Source organism: Macrobrachium rosenbergii, chromosome 49 (genome assembly GCF_040412425.1).
Source record: "Macrobrachium rosenbergii isolate ZJJX-2024 chromosome 49, ASM4041242v1, whole genome shotgun sequence".
In the NCBI taxonomy this organism is placed as follows: Eukaryota; Metazoa; Arthropoda; class Malacostraca; order Decapoda; family Palaemonidae; genus Macrobrachium; species Macrobrachium rosenbergii.
The window spans coordinates 8,866,642-8,886,614 of record NC_089789.1 but is presented as its reverse complement, the minus strand read 5'-3'; the positions used below and the strand labels follow the sequence as shown (position 1 = coordinate 8,886,614).

Here is a 19,973-nt window from a genome sequence, read left to right as displayed (position 1 = left end):
CATTAGATTTACTAACTGTTTTTGTTGGGTCCGTAGGATTCCATCATTGATATTGTAAAAGAGAGAATGAGCTCCCAGGAGATAGCATTAAGTTCACGGGAAAGGAACCGAGCACGTAGGAAAGCTAAACTCCTTATCAAACAAATGTCTGTAGATGTGCCAGATTGTGTAAGTAAACAGCCTTATTTTGTTTTGTATTCATAAGTGTCTCATTCTGTATCTTAATGATTAGAGATTAATGTCATATATTAATTAGTTATTGTAGACAAATGTCAGTCTTGCAGCAGAATGAAAATGAAATAGGATCATAGATTTCATTGCTTCCAACATAGTAATTAAAAAATAGAAGTACAGTAGTTTTATATACTGTACTGTATGTTAAATCTTCATGAATTGCTCCTGTTATCCTGGAAACGTATTTTGTTCTACTAATATCCTGGAAACAGTTCCATCCTATACTGCTTGAGGTGTCCCATAAGGAATTCCCATAAAGTTCACCTGAAGCTGGTGACTTTCTCAGCATTATATTGTAGCTGTTGTGTTCTATCACTGGCAGTTACAATGTCAGTGTCATTCACCTTGTTCCACTGAGTTTGCATCTTAAAGTTCATAATCATTGTTGCCTATCAAATCCATTTTTATCAGAAGAAGGAAACAATAAGGTTAGGGAGCATTCAGTAATTTTTGAGAGAGAGACTTAGATGTCACATGTTGTAGTTAAAGTGTATTCTATTTTGCTAGTTGTAGTTTAATGTTTCTTATTGTTTAAACTGTATTTGTATGATATTAAAAATGTGCAGTATTCTGTTCCTGCATAAGTAGAGTTTGCTATCTTTCATGAATTCATGTTTATGGAAAGGAGCTTGGAACTAATTCCCCATGTAATAGGCTGGGACGATTACTGTATTTAGTTTCAGAATGGTACTTTTATGAGTAAGAAGTTTTCCACTTACGTACCAGTCACAACCTATTTGGTATTATTAGCCATCAGGCTGTTTACTGATGTTTCATTTTCAGTAAATACAAATTATTTCAGCCAGTCTCAAGAAAGCACTGGTTATAATACTATTGTTTATTCCACAACAGTTACTCTTATTACTAGAGAGGTCTCTCTTAAATGTCTAACTTTATTAACTAAATTGTCCCAAGTTGAATCAGTACTTAAGAACAAATTCTTTGGTTAATTCCTGTGAGTGCTTAGCAGTGGGACTTGGTAGTCTACTAATTCTGCTTTGTAAAAAATATCTGGAATCATCCTTATGCTCTTCATTACGTACCATAATAAATTCTGCTCTTGAAAATTGTCTGTTAGAGTGCATGTTTCTTTTAATTTTTTAAAAAGAGGGATATATTGTATGAATATGTTTGTGCTTTAAAACCATTCTGTTGTAACTTTCTGTTCTTATTGCACTGGCAGAATGCAGATGAGGGCCCAGAGAGGAAACGAGCACGCATGAGCAGCAAAGGACAATCTGATGAAGTGTGTAGTGATGATGAGAGTCAGATGGTCGTTGATGAAGGACCTGCAAGCGAAGAGGTTATTTCACATGCTTTATCCTTGCAGTAGTTCTGTAGTAGCTTATCCATTTTTTAACTGTGAAGAAACAGAATTCTCTCTCTCTCTCTCTCTCTCTCTCTCTCTCTCTCTCTCTCTCTCTCTCTCTCTCTCTCTCTCTCTCTCTCTCTCTCTCTCTCTCTGGCACAAGTGTGAACACGTAAAAAGATGGGAAAAATATATATCATCCATTATATTTCAATAATAGAAAAGAAGATAGTGAAGCAAGAAAGAAGAGTGATAGGAAAACTGCAGTACCCAAAAATACCTCAAAAATGGCTTGTTAGAAGAAATCCAAATGAAATTTAAGGCAGAGGAATTGCACACGGTTCACCTGAAAAATATAGTGAAGGACCAGGTTTGAATTGGGTTGAAAGGTCTTACTAGCCATTGGAATATAAATAGTAATAGTCTAAGATTTCAGTTCCACTGTTTCCCATACTGATGAGATAGTGTACTGTGGCTTTCTCTGTCCCAGTACAGTATTTCATCTAGGTGCTGTTGTGTCTATTCCTCTCTCTCATGTCACAAGCCAAAACCATCGTTAATGTTCGTAATGTTTTAGATGTTGGTTCATTTTCCTGCTTCAGGACACTGCACCTGATGGCAACTTTCTTGTTTTGTAATATTATATTCACATCACACTCCAGCAACATATCTTAGATTTCTCACTACAATTCAACCATGAATCTTGGAATTCTTTAGTCACATCTCCAAATGACCGCCATATTTCTTTTCAATACTTTTATGTCTATGTAATGATTGTAACACTTAGTCTCTTTCAACTAGAATAGTGACAACTGAACGTATAAGCACTTAATAACTGATGTCAAGTAAGTATGTGAGAAAGGTCAACGTTTAAAGAAAAGTTAGCTATAGTTTTATGAAATTTCCTTTTAGACTTAATGTATTTTTCTCCTATGGAGAAATGCTTTTTACATCATCTTTGTCATTTTTTTTTACTGCGTTCTATTGCACCTTTGATGTGTCATATTCTCTCTGTGTTATTGAAAGATCATAACAATATATTAAAAGTCTAGTATGTTTAGTTTATAGCTGGTTATTTATTTTCTCTTTCAATCATATATTTTGTCATTTATCTTTTAACAGATGTGTGAATGGCCTTTAGAAATGTTTTGCAATCTCTTGTCAACGGATTTATTTAGTGTTTCGTGGGAGTCTCGACATGGTGCTGCCACAGCCCTCAGGCAGATTATCAGTATTCACGGTCAGGGAGCTGGAAAAGCCACTTATCATTCAAAGGAGCAGGTAAGATTTGTTTTTATAGCTTTTAAATCTTTTGTACGAATAATTTTTATCTTTGGCCAATGTGGAATACTGTAGTGCTTGAAAATCATTTCTACTTATAACCCCTATACTGTACAGGCAGTCCCCGGTTAATGGGGGGCTCGGTTAACAGCGATCCGGTTTTATGGCGCTTGTCTAGCGACAAAAATCTGTAATTTTCGGCGCCGAAAATCGCCGATTTCCACTTATCGGCGTTGATACATACCTAACAGAGGTGCCAGTAACCAAAAATCGGCGTTTTTCGACGCCGATAACCCCCGAAAAGACGCCAATTTTCGGTTAGCGGCGATTTTCAGTTATCATCACACCCTCAGAAACGGAACCCCGCCAATAACCGGGGACTGCCTGTATCATGTAGGAAAGGGCAAGTTATGTGACAGCATCGTTTGAGGAAAGGTCAGTGATTTTCTGATTTTTTTATGTCAGTGATCACTTCCTAGTGGATTGGCAGGTTGGGGATTGACCATGGTTCTGTGATGCCTCACTAGTTGACTGTACAAATCTGTCAGATGTCTCTTTTCTTAGACAGTTTGGTCTGTGTTTTGGATCACCAACGACTGGAAACATGTCACTGGCCTCTGTGCCCTCCTTGAGGTTTCCCACTCCATTTTCTTCATACAAAGATGTGCATCCTAACCTACTAAGAGCAAAAAGGGGAACCATTCTAGATGTCAGAGAGCGAGTCCAGCTACCAACCCAGGGGCAACAGGAAGCTTCTTACTCCCTCTGGGTTGGTAGCTGGATTCACTCTCATGATTTCTTGAAAATTCCCATATTTGCTCCTCATGTATTGCCTTTAATGGGCTAGGAGGTACATTCCATGTAACATGTGAGGGCTCTCTGAGACTGTCTTTGATGCATGGTGTCTTCTTGTCCTTTTACCCCTTGACTGCTCCAGAGTATGAGGTGTCAAGATTTGACTTAAGGTAGAGAATCATTAATATTGACTGTGGAGTTTATATCACGGACTTAAGCTCAGGTTTCCATGGGGCACCCTATCTTGGTCAGGATTAGGGTTCAGGACTCATTGCCCTTTTATCTTTCCAGGCTTTTTTGTTAGTTGGTTCTCTATGCTATCTGTAGAGCAGGCTCCTGGTGTTGCCAAGCGCTCTGGTGGGGTGTTTTCTTATGCTCTCACTCTTAATACCATGGATTTGTCATTTTTACTCATCACACATCTGGTATCAAAGGTCTTTTTAATCACACATCTGGTATCAAAGGTCTTTTTCCTTGAAAATCACTGTTTCACACCCCTTGTACCATTTGGTTGTTCATTGTTGGTTTTCTTCCACTTTAGATGCATTGGTTATGGGGCTCTTCAGAGTCCTTCGCAGATGTCTACTTCATCCTCCCTACTAAATTGTGATTCAGGTTATTGTATGATGAATTGGTTTGTGATAACCAGCTTTGCTTTTATATTAAAATAAATTTTATATAAATTCATTCATTGTAAACTCTAGTACCCACCTCCCTTCCCCACTCTCCTTGATGGAGACTGGCACAGTAGAATGAAGAGAAATGATAAGTACCTCAGAGTGTTGGGGAATTAGCTTAGCATGTATGGTGGAACTGTGTTCTTTTTGAAATTTTTTTGCTTCGTTAGCTTAGACGTTTTCCACACAGTTAAATGTTATTTTACAATGAATGGGTTTATGTAAAAAGTTTTCTTTTTTTTTACTAGATGGAGAAGAATCACCAGGCCTGGTTGGAGGACATGGCTGTGAGATTTTTGTGCGTTTTAGCCTTAGATCGCTTTGGAGATTTTGTGTCTGATCAAGTAGTTGCTCCAGTGAGAGAAACTTGTGCTCAAGCTTTGGGTAAGAGATCACTTTTCATTTGAAATAAAATTTCCATCAAAGATGATGTTATGTAGCTTTAAGTCATGTGAGGTTAGAATTAAAACTACGTAACCATGCAAATAAATCCAACGTTAAGAAATTTAGCCTATAGTGCTTTGGTTTAATATATAATGTTAATTCATTATTCACCATTTCTTAAGGACCCAGTTATACAGTGTTTCATTGCCAGTTTTAAATTGCTTTTGCAGCATGGTCATACTATTGGTCTTATCAACCCTTTGCTATTACATCTTGATAGCTGACATGGCTTTTGGGAATACAGGAATTAATTTACAAATGTGAGGTAAGCTCAGGAACAAAATTCTAAACAGTTCCATTTATTTTAAAGACCAATTTCTTACAGGTGGTATTCTAAATCTCTTGAGTGAGTCGGGTGTTTATGACGTCTTATCTGTCTTGGAAACCTTGCTCTCCTCAGCAGAATGGGAAGCTCGTCATGGAGGCCTTCTTGGCCTTAAGTATTTACTAGCCGTAAGAGCAGATATAAGATCCAGTCTTCTTACGCATGCATATCCACACATTTACAAAGGTATGGGCCCTTTTGTGGTTGATTTTTAATGAATTTTTATAGGACCATGTTTTATTAGAAATTGAAAAGCAACAAACAGGATTGCATGGTTTGAGTCAGCTTGCATGTTTATTTCTTTTATTCTGATTAACCCTTAAACGCCTATTGGATGTATCATACGTCGACTAAAATTGTCTGTTGGGTGCCGAGTGGACGTACCACGTCGACTACAAAAATTTCAACCTTCGGTCAACTTTGACTCGACCGAAATGGTCGAAAAACGCAATTGTAAGCTAAAACTCTTACATTCTAGTAATATTCAATCACGTACCTTCATTTTGCAACAAATTGGAAGTCTCTAGCACAATATTTCTATTTATGGTGAATTTTTGAAAAAACTTTTTTCTTACGCGACGGCGGTAACTCAGCCGAAAATTTCATAAATTCTTTCGTCATTTTGTCGTAATTTTTGCACTGTTCTATATTAGCCGTTACATAAAGTTTTATATATGAAAATGTGCGCAATTTCATGTACAATACAGCAAAATACAATCCATGGTTGTAGCTTTTATCAGTTTGGAAATACTTTCATATAAACCACGATAACTGCCAAAATTTCAACCTTCGGTCAACTTTGACTCGACCGAAATGGTAAAAAAACGCAACTTTAAGCTAAAACTCTTACGCTCTAGTAATATTCAATCATTTACCTTCATTTTGCAACCAATTGGAAGTCTCTAGCACAATATTTCGATTTATGGCGAATTTCTGAAAAAAACTTTTTCCTTACGTCCGCGCCAGAAATTCTTTTGTCACGTTGTCGTAATGTTTGCACTGTTTTATATTAGTCGTTACATAAAGTTTTATATATGGAAATGTGCGCAATTTCATGTAGAATACAACAGAAAATAACTCATGGTTGTAGCTTTTATCAGTTTTGAAATATTTTCATATAAATCACGATAAGTGCCAAAATTTCAAGCTTCGTCAACTTTAACTCGACCGAAATGGTAAAAACACAATTATAAGCTAAAACTCTTACATTCTAGTAATATCCAATCATGTACCTTCATTTTGCAACAAACTGGAAGTCTCTAGCACAATATTTCGATTTATGGTGAATTTCTGAAAAAAAAATTTTTTTCCTTACGTCTCATGCTGTGATAACTCGGCCGAACATCTCAGAAATTCTTTCGTCATGTTGTCGTAATGTTTGCATCGTTTTACATTAGTCGTTACATAAACTTTTATATATGAAAATGTGCGCAATTTCATGTAGAATACAACAGAAAATAGCTCATGGTTGTAGCTTTTATCAGTTTTGAAATATTTTCATATAAATCACGATAACTGCCAAAATTTAAACCTTCGGTCAACTTTAACTCGACCGAAATGGTAAAAAAACGCAATTGTAAGCTAAAACTCTTACATTCTAGTAATATTCAATCGTTTAACTTCATTTTGCAATAAATTGGAAGTCTCTAGCACAATATTTCGATTTATGGTGAATTTAAAAAAAAAACATTTTCCTTACGTGTGCGCGGTAACTCGGCCGAACATCTCAGAAATTCTTTCGTCTCGTTGTCGTAATATTTGCACCGCTTTATATTAGTCGTTACATAAAGTTTTATATATGAAAATGTGCGCAATTTCATGTACAATACAACAAAACATAACTCATGGTTTTAGCTTTTATTGGTTTTGAAATATTTCCATATAAATCACGATAAATATAAAAAATTTGACTTCGGTCAACTTTAACTAAACCGAAATGGTCGAAAACTGCAATTGTAAGCTAAAACACTTACAGTCTAGTAATATTCAATCAATTAGCTTCATTTTTCAACAAACAGGAAGTCTCTAGCACAATATTTCGATTTATGGTGAATTTTGAAAAAACATTTTTACGTCCGCTCGTTTTAATTCATGCATCATTTTGTGATAATATTTTCTCTGTGTTGCTTTGATCGTTTTAAAATTTGTTATATACCAAAATCATTGCAATTTAGTGTGCAGTACAACTAAAAAAATTAACTCATTAGCTTTAACCGTTTTGCTTACAGCGATTTGTATACAATTATATACAAGTTTTTTTTTGCTGTCATATATTCCAATATTTATATATGATAATGATATTTTTTTCATTTCTGATGGTTGCATACTAAACTTCAGGCAATGACAAAAATGAGCCAAAAATGAACTCTTAATCTTAAAAACTAAGCGTGCTGTGATTTTTGAAAAAACTTTTTTCCGCTTGGGCGCTAACTCACCGCCGCATACGGGAGACGTTTTTGTAAATAGGGCTTCGGCGTTAAAGGGTTAACTGATATATTTAACCACGTATATGAATACTGTTCTTATTTTGCAATCTGGATTTTAGCTTACCTGGTATTTTCTTATCAGAGCTGCCTCTATTAAGTTTTTATTGAGCATTTTCTTAATGCATTGTTATGTGTTGCAGGATTTGTATAATTTCCTCAGCTTGATTTAAGTCTGTACAGTGATATTTTCTTTGCTAGAGCCTTGAGTTTTATTTGGTCCTTATACTTTTTCATTAGTCACTGCTGTAATTAGTAATTTAAAATAAGAACAGTATCGCAACACCACCAAATTACTCTTTGAGACACTCACGTGGCTCACCTAAAGGATTTGTTCTTAAATGAGAAATGGAAATGGAAGAGTCAAGTTGGAGAAGTAGGACAGCCAAGTTAGACGATACAAACAAAAGATAAAAAACTTGAATCAGTGCAGCTGGTGCCTAATATGGGAAGCTGATGTACATTTTTCTGTGCAAGGCATAGAATATGATACACCTGCTGAGGGTGTCTCCCAGTGGAACTTACAGTAAAGATAATCAAGATGATTTTATAACAAAAGTACTGTAATTAATAGTTATATTGTTACTGATAATATAATGACAATTATGGAGTGCAGTAGTTCAAAAAGACCTCTTGTCACATTTCTAGACTTAGAGATTGCCTGAAGGACTTGTTCTTAACAGTGTCAGTGCCTGGTAAAGATAAGGAAGCTGAACTTCTAAGTGGGAAGACATGAAAGGAATTGAATGTATAGTAAAAATGAGAAGGCATTGCAGCTGGTGACTAAGAGGGGGACAGTGCAGACAACTTTCAGTACTGTTGACAATTTGCTACACAAAGCATTAGATGGATGGTTATGTCTTGCGTCTCATGAGCAATACTTTTAATTAATGTTTATAGCTTCTTGTGGCATCAAAAGTTGCTAGGTCCCAAAAAATATTCACACTTATTACCGATCATTTATTTACTAAGCATTTGTTTTCATAAACATTGGCTCTAACTTATGTTGTGGTGAGTAGATGAAATATGTTTCCTCATTGGATGATGTTGCAAATGATTTCAATGTTGGTTATTTATTATGCCATTGAAATTATGAGGACTTAATCTGGTATTGGCTGGAGTCTGTATTATAATTATCATAATGTAGTTAGTTGAGGCATATACACTGATGTGGTCCAGAATTATATATAATATATATATATATATATATATATATATATATATATATATATATATATATATATATATATATATATAATATATATATATATAATATATATAAATATATATATATATATATATATATATATATATATATATATATATATATATATATATATATATATATATATATATATATATATATATATATATATATATATATATATATATATATATATATATATATATATATATATATATATATATATATATATATATATTATATATATATATATATATATATATATATATATATATATATATATATATATATATATATATATATATATATATATATATATATATATATATATATATATATATATATATATATATATATATATATATATATATATATATATATGAAATATATTTTGAAAATCTTTGTGGAAAATTTACAACTGTTGGGTAATAAATTTAGATACTGTGCACTTCTTTTTGTTGAACTACAGTGGTCTGAGAGCATTTGATGTGCATGACATTAAATGAAATTCGTGAATTCCAACTAGAAATTGTAACTCATTTTAAATTGGACATTATAAATGGTAAATTCGGAATTTAGGATTTTAGAAAGTCTTCACACATTTTTTAAGTTATAGAGTGTACTTTCAGCCACTTATTAAAGGTAGATTGTTCTTTTATCAGGGGAAATTTGTTAACGAAATGTTTCAAATGGCATAATTTTAGTATTTTTATCCTGAAACTTCAGTGCATCCCACATGGTGCACTATAGGCATTACTAAAGAGTGTTTGCAGTATCCTTCTGGCCCCTAGTTGCATCCACTTATGAGCTTTTTACTTTACCTCCATTCCTGTTTTCCTCAGTCTTGCTGTCCAATCTCTCCAACTCCCTCTTTCAATATCTTGACCACAGGATGGCCAAAGGTGGTGCCCCAGTGCCTGATCGACAGTCTAAATTTCATAAATCAAATCAAATCAAACCTAGACTCTTAATGGTAATCATGTATCATCTCTCTCTGCAGGTTTGCAGGATGAAATGGATGATGTGGTGGCTGTTGCTGCATCTTGTCTGGTTCCAGTTGCTGAAAGTGTTGTGCAGCTGCTTGAGAAGGATGTTGTTGCAAAGTTGATTTCTACTCTCTGGGATTCATTGCTAGATATTGATGACCTCACTTCTTCCACCAATTCCATATTACTGCTGTTGTCACAACTTCTTGCTCATCCTGCTGTTAGTGACAGGTCAGTCATGTTCTGAGTTGTTGGTCTTAACATTACTAGTGCGTTGGATATTCCCAAAATAGGGGTTTAATTAGTGGATGATAATGATGATGAAGCCCTGTGGCTTATTATGGGAATTTTTCAGAGTTCTGTTGTTGCATATTAAACAAATATTTCTGACAACTTTATTACGTACTTGGGATAAATATTGTTTCATGAAAATTTAAATTCATGAGTATGCAAACAACTTGGATATTTATGACCTCCTCAAGTCTCATTAAGAAGTGGAAGGACACTGGTTCAGCTCTCTGGAACAGCAGTGAAAATAGTACTGAAGATGATGGGTAGCAAGACCACATTGCACTAGATCAAGAGAAAAATGATATGGGATAAACTAAGCCATTGGATAAAAAGAATTATGAATAGACTAAGCATTACAGAGTGGAAATGGAAAGAAGTTCCTTGAATATGAGAACATTATTTTAAATAGACTAATAAGGGCAGTAGAAATTTTTAGTAATTATAAGGAGGGCAAAAACTTACTACTTTGCATTGAAGCAGAGAATCATAATCAGCAATACAAGGTATGTGAACTTCAAGACAGTTTGACTTAATTGGAACCCTCACCCTAATAATAGGCACAAGAAACTGAATTAAACTGTAATCTAATATAGTTATGAATTGGGTAGAAGTTGTAGAAAGAAATAAGAATGAAGTGTCCTCTTGTCATCAAATTTTATTATTACAACACTAGATCCCCATCCAGAAATGCTCAAGATCAGTTTGTAGTTGAAGTTAGAGCAATATGGTATTAAACTTAAGCAACCCCCTCTTCCATAAAAGAAAAATCTGATGTGGTCGAATTGATGATTGCAAAGTAAGTTAGTCTTTGGAATGGCACTGTGTGCCATTGTCTTAAATTACAGTATTTTGTATTTACTTTTCTCCAGGAAATTTATGATTATATATTTAAGCATGTTTATCTTTGTACATTGTACTTTGTCAACTGTTCATTGAGTAATTTCATATTTGTTTAGTGCTAAAATTTATATTTTCTTTTGTTTCCTCATGGATATTCTATTTTTTGGAATGCTGCAAATTAATGGCTGCTTTTAGCTTTTTCCGTGTGTGCTTAAGTTTGAAAGTGATCAAATAAAAAGTATAGGTGTGTTAATTGTAGTTTCTAAATGATTTAAGTATGTAAGGGTTGGATTTTCAGTCCTATAATTTCCACATTATATTTCACTGACTTTTATGATAGAGAACATGATTAAGCCTTTGGTTTCCTTTCCAGTGGTTGGAAGTATTTGACAGAACTAGTCCCCAGACTCTGGCCATTTTTATACCACTCAAGCATTTCAGTTAGAGGATCAGCATTGAAAACTCTGGATACCCTGACATCTCTGAAGCGTGGTGTCAAAGCATTGGAGAAGGAAAGAGGAGATACACAGATGATCAAAGAAGAAAAAGATTCATCAGAAAGTGAAAGTGACAAGATGACTGTAGAAGTGTCACACATTCAAATCAGTGAAGTTAAGAAAGAGGAAACATGTTTAGAGAATGATAAAAATGATAAAAACCATGATAACAGTGTGTTAAACAATAATGATTCTAAGATTAAAGATGGTACAAATTTCATGGCAAGTAGTCCAGTTCAAGGGGATTGGTTAAGTCCGATCATCAAGCCAGCACTAACACACATCTTCCAAAGAGCTCTGTTAGAGCAGTCTTCTGATAATCTAGAACTTGTCTTCAAGGTGAGAAAATTATAAGTTTCTTGTTAACATTTATTGCAAGATGATTAAGGAATCCTCACAAAATCTGGATCCTTGTGGTTCAGATCTTTGAAGTCATACTGAATAATTAGTTACTATCCACTTTTTATTGGAAGTCGGTTATGTAGCATAATGTCTGAAGACCCTTTTTAGTTTTCTGTAACAGAAATTATTGAGATGGCTTTGTCTGTCCATCTGCACTTTTTCTGTACACACTTTTTCTGTCTGCCCTCAGATCTTATAAATTACTAAGGCTAGAAGGCTGCAAATTATGTTGATAATCCATCCTCCAGTCATCAAACATAACAAACTGCAGCCCTCTAGCCTCAATAGTTTTTATTTTATTTAAGGTTAAAGTTAGCCATAATTGTGCATCTAGCACCACAACAACACAGGCCACCATGGCTGGCTGAGAGTCCTGGGCAGTGGCTGAGAATTTCATACAGCATTATACACTTTACAGAAAACTCGAATGTGCTGAAGAAACTTCAGCATATTTTTCACTTGTTACATTTCTACCATTTCTTTTTCATACATACAAAAAGATGTGTGCATTTATTTTGAAACATATTTTTGTTTGTTTATATGGCATGTCTTTAAAATTGTTTGCCTGTAATTTTTTTTGTATTTCTTGTATGCTTCTCCGGCATCTTAGTCATATTGAATCCATACCCATAGACTAATAGAAATCTTTCAGTTGGTTCAGTGTCTTGTATTTGGCATTTTGTTTAAACATCATATTAAGTGGGGCTGAACTTGCTTATGTTAATCCTGTAAGTAAGATGGTTATTTGAAAATTTTCCTAGCCTAACCAGTCAGAAAATGCTTCAATTATGCGATCCACCCACCTGTTCATGTTGTTCTTTCACTATACAATCCAGCTTACGACAACAAAAACCACAAAACAGACTTACAAACTAAAATTACCGACCTAACCTTCAGAGAGCTCTCTCTACCGTACTACAATCTGTTCAATTCTGCCGCCCGCGTTTGTTTACATTTTTCTCCCTTCCGCCATTTCCGTCCTATGACGTCACTTCCTATGACGTCACAACAGGAACAGGTACTTTTTAAACATGAAGAATGCTTTGCTATAAAAACATCTTATAAAATTAAATGTGCTTTTTATACATTTTGTAACGCCCATACCATTTCACTAATGCAGAATATAAAAATAAAATAATGACTAACTTATAAAACTAACACATAATCACAATTATCTCCTTCTCCCTCCCCTCGCCTCTTCTTATCCTAATCCCCGCTAATCTCCATTATTCTCCAATTCTTTACCCTCTACGTAATTTCTAATACTTTCTCCTGAAACTCCAGCTTTGGTCAATACATCAGCTATTTGATGCTTTCCTTTTAACCATCTCACCTCACTTATATCTCCAGATTCTATTGTTTCTCTTATTGCTGCAGTATCAATTTTTAATCTCTTACTACTTACTCCAGTACTTGATTTTATTGCAGTCATTAGGGTTTTACTATCAGTTTTAACCAGTGCTTCTAATTTTCTCCCTCCTACTATCTCTTCCCACAACTGTTTGAAATATATCAATCCTTCTTTGGTCTCCCCCACACTCAGAGCTTCTGCTTCAATGGTGGATTTTGCTACTCTTCTGGATTTTTTGGATTTCCACCATATGGGACTTCTCTTCTTACCATCTGTCAATGATATCACATAACCTAATTGAGTATGACCATCTTCAATATTCCCGAATGAAGCATCTGCATAGGCTTCCCAATAAATCTTTTCCTCTGCTAACTCACTTATTATCACTTCTCCCATTATGCTCGTAGTTTTTCTCACTATTTTAGTCAGCTTTCTCATATCTTGAGTCGTTCCTTCTTGAAAAGCTTTACTTAATTCACTAACATCATATGATATTTCTGGCATGGTATGTAGCGATATCCAGTTCAACTGTCCTGCCACTGATCTATATTCTGTTAACTACTTTTGTCGTTACTCTATTACTTGTAAATCTTCTAGCTTCTGGTTCTCTTATAGAATTTATATACAGGTGCTGCCTGCCACTGATTAAGGCAAATTCCATTTTCCTTATGCTCTACTATTACTGCTATGTACTTAAAACTTTTACTTTCTTGTTCTCCTACTTTCAATTTCCCAATTGTTTCCTTTCAAAATCCTTCACATCCTCCATAGCAAAAATCATCTCCATGTGTACATAAAATACTGTTCAATTTATTGTCTTTCCTCCAAAAGAATATATTAGATTCTAATCTACTCCTCTCGCCTTTAAGCTCCTCCTCCACTTTTACTACCTTACAATACCATGCCTTTGCTGCATCCTTGAACCCATAAACAGTTTTCTTCAATTTCCATAATCCACTCCAACCATCTTCACTAGGTGGTTTTAAATATACCTCTCGTTGTATTTCATCACTTTGTAGTTGCACAGTTTTTACATCTAACGTACAACAATTCCAATCTTTCAGTTTTATTACTGTCAAACAAAATTTTAAAATTTCGGCATTGCATGTAGGAGCATCTTTTTCCCATTCGGCCATTTCTTCTTCAAAACCTCTAACTACCAATCTTGCTTTACATATCCTTTCCCCCCTTTTACCTTTTCAGTTACTATCCATCTTGTAGATATAGCTTTTTGTCCAATGTCATTTACCTCCTCATGTACCTTGTTTTCTCTCCAACTTTGCAGTTCTTTTTCTTTAGCTTCAATTACACTTCTATTTTCGAATCCTAGCAAAACCTCATCTTCATCTTCAATTTTTTTACATGACTATAATCTCTTTAAGTTAACCCATCCCTTGTCACCTGACTGTGAGTCTTCTACATTGTACGAATCAGACCAAGATTTGCTTGATCTTTTTCCTGCAATACTCCCTGTAGCCCACTCTTCTACTTGTCCTGTATTTTTGTTTATAACTCTAACTCTATTTCCCTTTCTGAATTTGGGTATCTCTTCTGTTAACTCACCTTCTATTACCTCACTTTCCCCTTCATCTTCCAGTGTTTCCTCTGCCAAATCTCTTCCTATAGTGTCTTCTATATCTGCATTCCTTCTCCAGCCCATTATCATCTCCTTTCTTTCCTGCCCATCAGTATTCCCTTCCTTCGACGCAAGGGATTCATCCTTCACAATGTGTGTTTAGTCTGTTTCAGGTATCTTCTCTTTTTCTGGTGATAGTCTTTGAATCCTAGTAACATGTATTCTAGCTACTTCTCTTAGAGAATCCCCATGTTTAACCACTACTGTTACTACTGTTTTACCTGATACTCCCACTACCTGAGCAGGTCCTCTCCATTCATTTTCATTTTATCTCTTATAGAATACCTTGTCTCCCACTATTGCTTCTTCAGATTTATGTTCTCTGTCATTTTTGTTTAAAGCAATTCTTAATTTATCACAAGATTCATTTTTGATTAACCTACACCACACGACATTTTAGCCAAAACCAATTGATGACACTCAAGATTCAGTGTCCACCAAACTTCCCAAGCAGTACGACTGCCCTTATTCAAGGAGAGTGGATAGAGGAAAAGGGAAGGCGTTCCTCCTCTCCTTCATCCCCCAATACCATGCCAGCTGCGAAGAACAGACCTAAAGTACTGCATTTTTCGTACACTGTCTCAACGTCCCGTAAATAAAACATGGCAAAGACTGACTTGCACCTCCAAAAAGTTGTCTGTAAAATCAAAGAGAGAGACAGGTTACGTTTAAAAGCCAAAGACGTTGCCACAGCTCTTATTTCATGAGCCTTTACTTTGCACAAGGGTATTAATTCGTCTTGAACTCCCGAATGTGCTACCGAAATCACGGATCTTAAAAAGAATGATAGTGCATTCTTGGACAAAGGACAGCTGGGGTTTTTAACGGAACACCAAAGATTAGGGGCCAATCCTCTAAGGTTTTTGGTTCTCTCGAGGTATACTCTTAGAGCTCTTACTGGGCAGAGGACATTCTCTTGATCGTCTGGGCCTAGTACTTCTGAGAGGCTCTTGATAGAAAAGGAGCGAGGCCAAGGGTTAGCCGGATCCTCGTTTTTGGCCAAAAAATCTGAAATTAGCGAGTATACTGCATTACCTTGTGAGAAGCCTATCCTTTTATCAATGGCATGAAGCTCGCTGGCTCTCTTGGCTGTAGCGAGTGCCACCAAAAATAATGTCTTCTTCGTATGATTCCGAAGAGACGATGATTCTATTGGTTCAAAAAGTGTAGTCCTGAAAGACAGTTGAAGACCACGTGCAAGTTCCAAGCGACTCCTGAGGGTTTAGCTTGCTTACTAGTGTTGAAATGCTTGATTAGGTCACTAATGTCTTGGTTTGAAGACAGATCTAACCCTCTATGTTTGAATACTGAACTCAACATCGCTCTGTAACGCTTGATGGTAGATGTTAAGAGCCCTTTCAGTGTTCTGAGATATAGAAGAAAATCTGCGATTTGGGTTACAGACGTTTGAGAAGAGGAAATTTTTCGCTCTTGGCACCACTTCCTAAAAACTGCCCACTTGGATTGGTAAACTGCAGAGGAAGATTGTCGCCTGCACTTAGCAATAGCCTCTGCAGCCTTTCTTGAAAATCCTTTCGCTCTGACAAGCTCCCTGACAGTCTGAAGCCTGTCAGAGCGAGAGTGGATAATCCTTGATGGTGTCGGAGGAAGTGCGGCTGTCTGAGAAGATTTCTCCTCTGAGGAAGCAGCCTTGGAAAGTCTGTCAAAAGGTTCAAAAGATTGGGGAACCACTCTTTGTGTGGCCAAAAGGGAGCGAGTAATGTCATTGACACGTTGTCGTGTGAATTGAACTTCCTCAACACTTCCCTCACCATGCTGAATGGGGGGAAGGTGTAAAGGTCGAGATTCGACCAGTCCTGTAACATGGCATCTGTTGCCCATGCTTGTGGGTCCGGAGCTGGGGAGCAATACAAAGGAAGACGATTGTTCCTTGACGTTGTGAAAAGGTCTATCAACGGCTTTCCCCACAGCTTCACAGGTCAGTGCATACCTGTGGATTGAGTGTCCATTCCGTTGGTAGGACCTGTTTTCCCCGACTTATTTCATCCGCAAGGACATTCATCTTTCCGAGTCACTACTTGGGTTTTGTTGCTCTTTGCTCAAAGAAGAAAATCCTTCGTCGCTTCGTAGAGCGTAAAAGAATGGGTCCCCCCCCGATTCTTGATATACGCTAGGGCAGTCATGCTGTCTGAATGAACCGCTACTGTCTTGTGGCAGGTTAGTGTTGCAAAGTGTTGCAGTGCCAGGTGAATTGCTTTTAGTTCCTTCACGTTGATGTGGAGGTTTCTTTCAGAAGGGGACCATGTTCCTGACACTTCCATGTTGTTGAGAAGGGCTCCCCAACCTAGATCCGAAGCGTCGGAGAATAACGTTAGGTCGGGGTTCGTTGGAGCCAGAGACTTTCCTGTCGAGAATCTGTCTTCTGCTAGCCACCATCTGAGGTCTTCTTTTATCTGGGGAGTGATGCTGAAACTGGATGAGTCCGGGAACAACTTCCTTTTCCAATTGGCTTTGAGGTAAAACTGTAGAGTTCTTGTATGAAGCCTGCCTAATGGAACGAACTTCTCGATGGAAGAGAGAGTTCCTAGAAGACTCATCCATACGTTGGCTGAGCAGGAGTTGCGAGTTATGAAGTCCTGGACTTTCTTGCGGCAAGAAATTATCCTTTGTTGGGATGGAAAAGCCCGAAAACTCTGAGAGTCTTATCTGGTCTTTGTTATTCTATTGTACCGCGCCCAGGGCAAGGGCAATCCACATATCATTATGTGACCCATTGGATTTATTAGCTTTGGCAACCTGCGATTGACCTCCAATGTTGCAAAGCACCCACTCAGTAGAGGTGATTCTTGGCTCTACTGCCACACCGCTTCAGGTTGAGAGGAGCCACGACCAGAGGCAGTACCCATCTGCTGTTGCTCTCTTCCCAGCCTGAGAAGAACCCTAAAAGAGTTCAGAGGTCTGGTTAAACAAATCATTTATAACTAACTAACCCTCACCAGGTAAGGTTACAACAAGCATTCCAAGATGCTAGCTAATTTGCTATCCCAAATTACCCCCCATATCAAGTAGTTTTTTGGGTAGTATATGTCCATTCATCCCACCTCCACTCAATGTGGGATCCAGCTATGTAATTATTTGGTAAGTTACTTATATAAAAATGACATTTTTATAATAAAATAAAGTTTTATATATACTTACCAAATAATTACATGATCGGAGCCCACACTCCTCCCCTCTCATGGACATAGAGCATAAAGGAATTGAGCTCCTTAGCTAAGTTGTACTTATTCTTCCCCGATAGTGGGCGGGGCAATATACCTACACCTAAAACAAAAGAGCGCTACCGCAAATTTCGAATTTTGAGCTGCCGCAAAAGTAGAAACTATAGCTATGTAATTATTTGGGAAGTATATATAAAACTTTATTTTATTATAAAAATGTCATTTTGTAGTTACCTTAATTTTCCAGGTTACGTATATACAGTAATTGGATATTGTTAAGTAGTGTAGCTTAATTATTATTCTTAGATTTTTTTTTTTTACAGATTTGGGAGCAGTTGCTAGAAAATGTCTCTCTCAGTTGTCTGCTGGTGGCTGTTTGTCCTCTGGTAGCCAGTTGGTTGTATTTAGGAATGGCAAATCCCAAAGTGCCTCTAGATCCAAGTCTTCTTCTGATTGCTCATCATAATATTGTAAGTTTTTTAATCTCTCTCTCTCTCTCTCTCTCTCTCTCTCTCTCTCTCTCTCTCTCTCTCTCTCTCTCTCTCTCGTTAAGGTTTCAATATGACACACAGAACATTTCAACTGAAGATGCAGTGTTTCTTCTGCTACTGTTTTATAGCTTTCTTTCAATACATGAGTTTTTGATGTCAATAGATTCTCATCCTTTGTGAATGTTTCAGTGTTGATCATTGCATTTATTTCTTTGCCAACCTTTGTACTGTATTGGTAAGATGACATAATACATATTTGGTCATATTCTTTGTGGCATAAAAATGTCTTTAATTTTCAGAGCAGAGAGGGAAAAAAACTACGTATTAGTTGCCTATCTGATCCTGGACAGAAAGCAGAGGTGAAGTTCTACATAGGAGGATGTGACCAGTTTAATGATTACCATGAAAGACAGTCTGTGGTTGTGAGAGCCCGGTGTTCTGCTGCTAAACTGTTAGGTAAAAGAAAATTATAGCTTATTTTTTAGATATGTTATCTAGTACAGTACACCTTGGAGAAATTAATTGATATGTTACATGGACTGATGTGCCTCTAAGACTTACTAGTTCATCTGAGGAGATGCCTTTAAAAATGAAATAAAAATAGATAAATCAGAAGAATGTGTAATTTTACAGAGGTGTGATACTGTACATGATAAAAGTTCAGTATATTGTTCAAAGTGATCAAGGGTCGCTTGGAAAGAGTGATAGATACAGAGGTGCTGATAGAATAAACATGTGTTTCTTGAAAGGAAGTAGACATCGAATTATTCATGTCACTAACTTGTATCTTTTGTACTTTATACCTGAATTCTTTTTGTGGTTGGAAACCTAAAAACCATTTTGTTCATGAGACTTACCTGCCAGATATATATATAGCCGTATTCTCCGAAGTCCGACAGAATTTCAAAACTCGCGGCACACACAGTGGCCGGGCAGGTGGTTAGTACCCATTCCCGCCGCTGGGAGGCGGGTATCAGGAACCATTCCCATTTTCTATTCAGATTTTCTCTGTCGCGGACTGTCAACACCTGTTGTCAGTTCCTCCGCCATTTGATTTCGAAATTTGTTGTCACTTAAGTATCTTGGTTGTTTTTTGGTATTCGACTGGATCTGTGACTTGGCATACGCTCTTTGTGGACCGTTTTTGATTTTGCTTTTGACTTTTCTTATAATTAAGATGTCTTACCTCTAGCTATTGAGTCTGTAGCTTGGGTGAATGTAAGGTGAGGCTATCGAAGACTTTGATAGTTCCTCACTCTTTATGTATGATATGTAAGGGTGTTCAATGCTCTATGATATCGGTAATGAATGTGTGGGATTGTCTGAGGGTGAGTGGAAGAAATATGAAGCCTATATGCTTAAATTGGAGCGTGATAGGCTGAGGAAATCTTCCTCCTAGAGTGCATCCTTAGATGGACAGTCAAGGTTTTTCTCCTACTAGTAACCCTGTAGTAAATTTTAGTACTAACCCTGTAGTTTGTTGCTGCAGAAGGTAATTCCCTGGCTCTCGTGTGGAGTCAATGCGTGCTCTTGAAACTAAAGTGA

The 19,973-nt window shown here is 36.4% G+C and overlaps 1 protein-coding gene across 2 annotated transcripts in view; it reads left to right on the top strand.

Moving 5' to 3' along the window:
* The window catches only part of Hel89B (histone acetyltransferase 1), a 116,526-nt gene that overhangs the window by 7,834 nt on the left and 88,719 nt on the right, over positions 1-19,973 (top strand). For both annotated transcript variants that reach the window (XM_067092681.1, XM_067092682.1), the window contains exons 5-13: positions 37-168; positions 1,418-1,537; positions 2,666-2,824; positions 4,545-4,680; positions 5,066-5,251; positions 9,753-9,969; positions 11,243-11,705; positions 18,261-18,407; positions 18,728-18,884. In XM_067092681.1, coding sequence (XP_066948782.1) covers positions 37-168; positions 1,418-1,537; positions 2,666-2,824; positions 4,545-4,680; positions 5,066-5,251; positions 9,753-9,969; positions 11,243-11,705; positions 18,261-18,407; positions 18,728-18,884 — 1,717 coding nt within the window. The remainder of the gene's footprint in view (positions 1-36; positions 169-1,417; positions 1,538-2,665; positions 2,825-4,544; positions 4,681-5,065; positions 5,252-9,752; positions 9,970-11,242; positions 11,706-18,260; positions 18,408-18,727; positions 18,885-19,973) is intronic.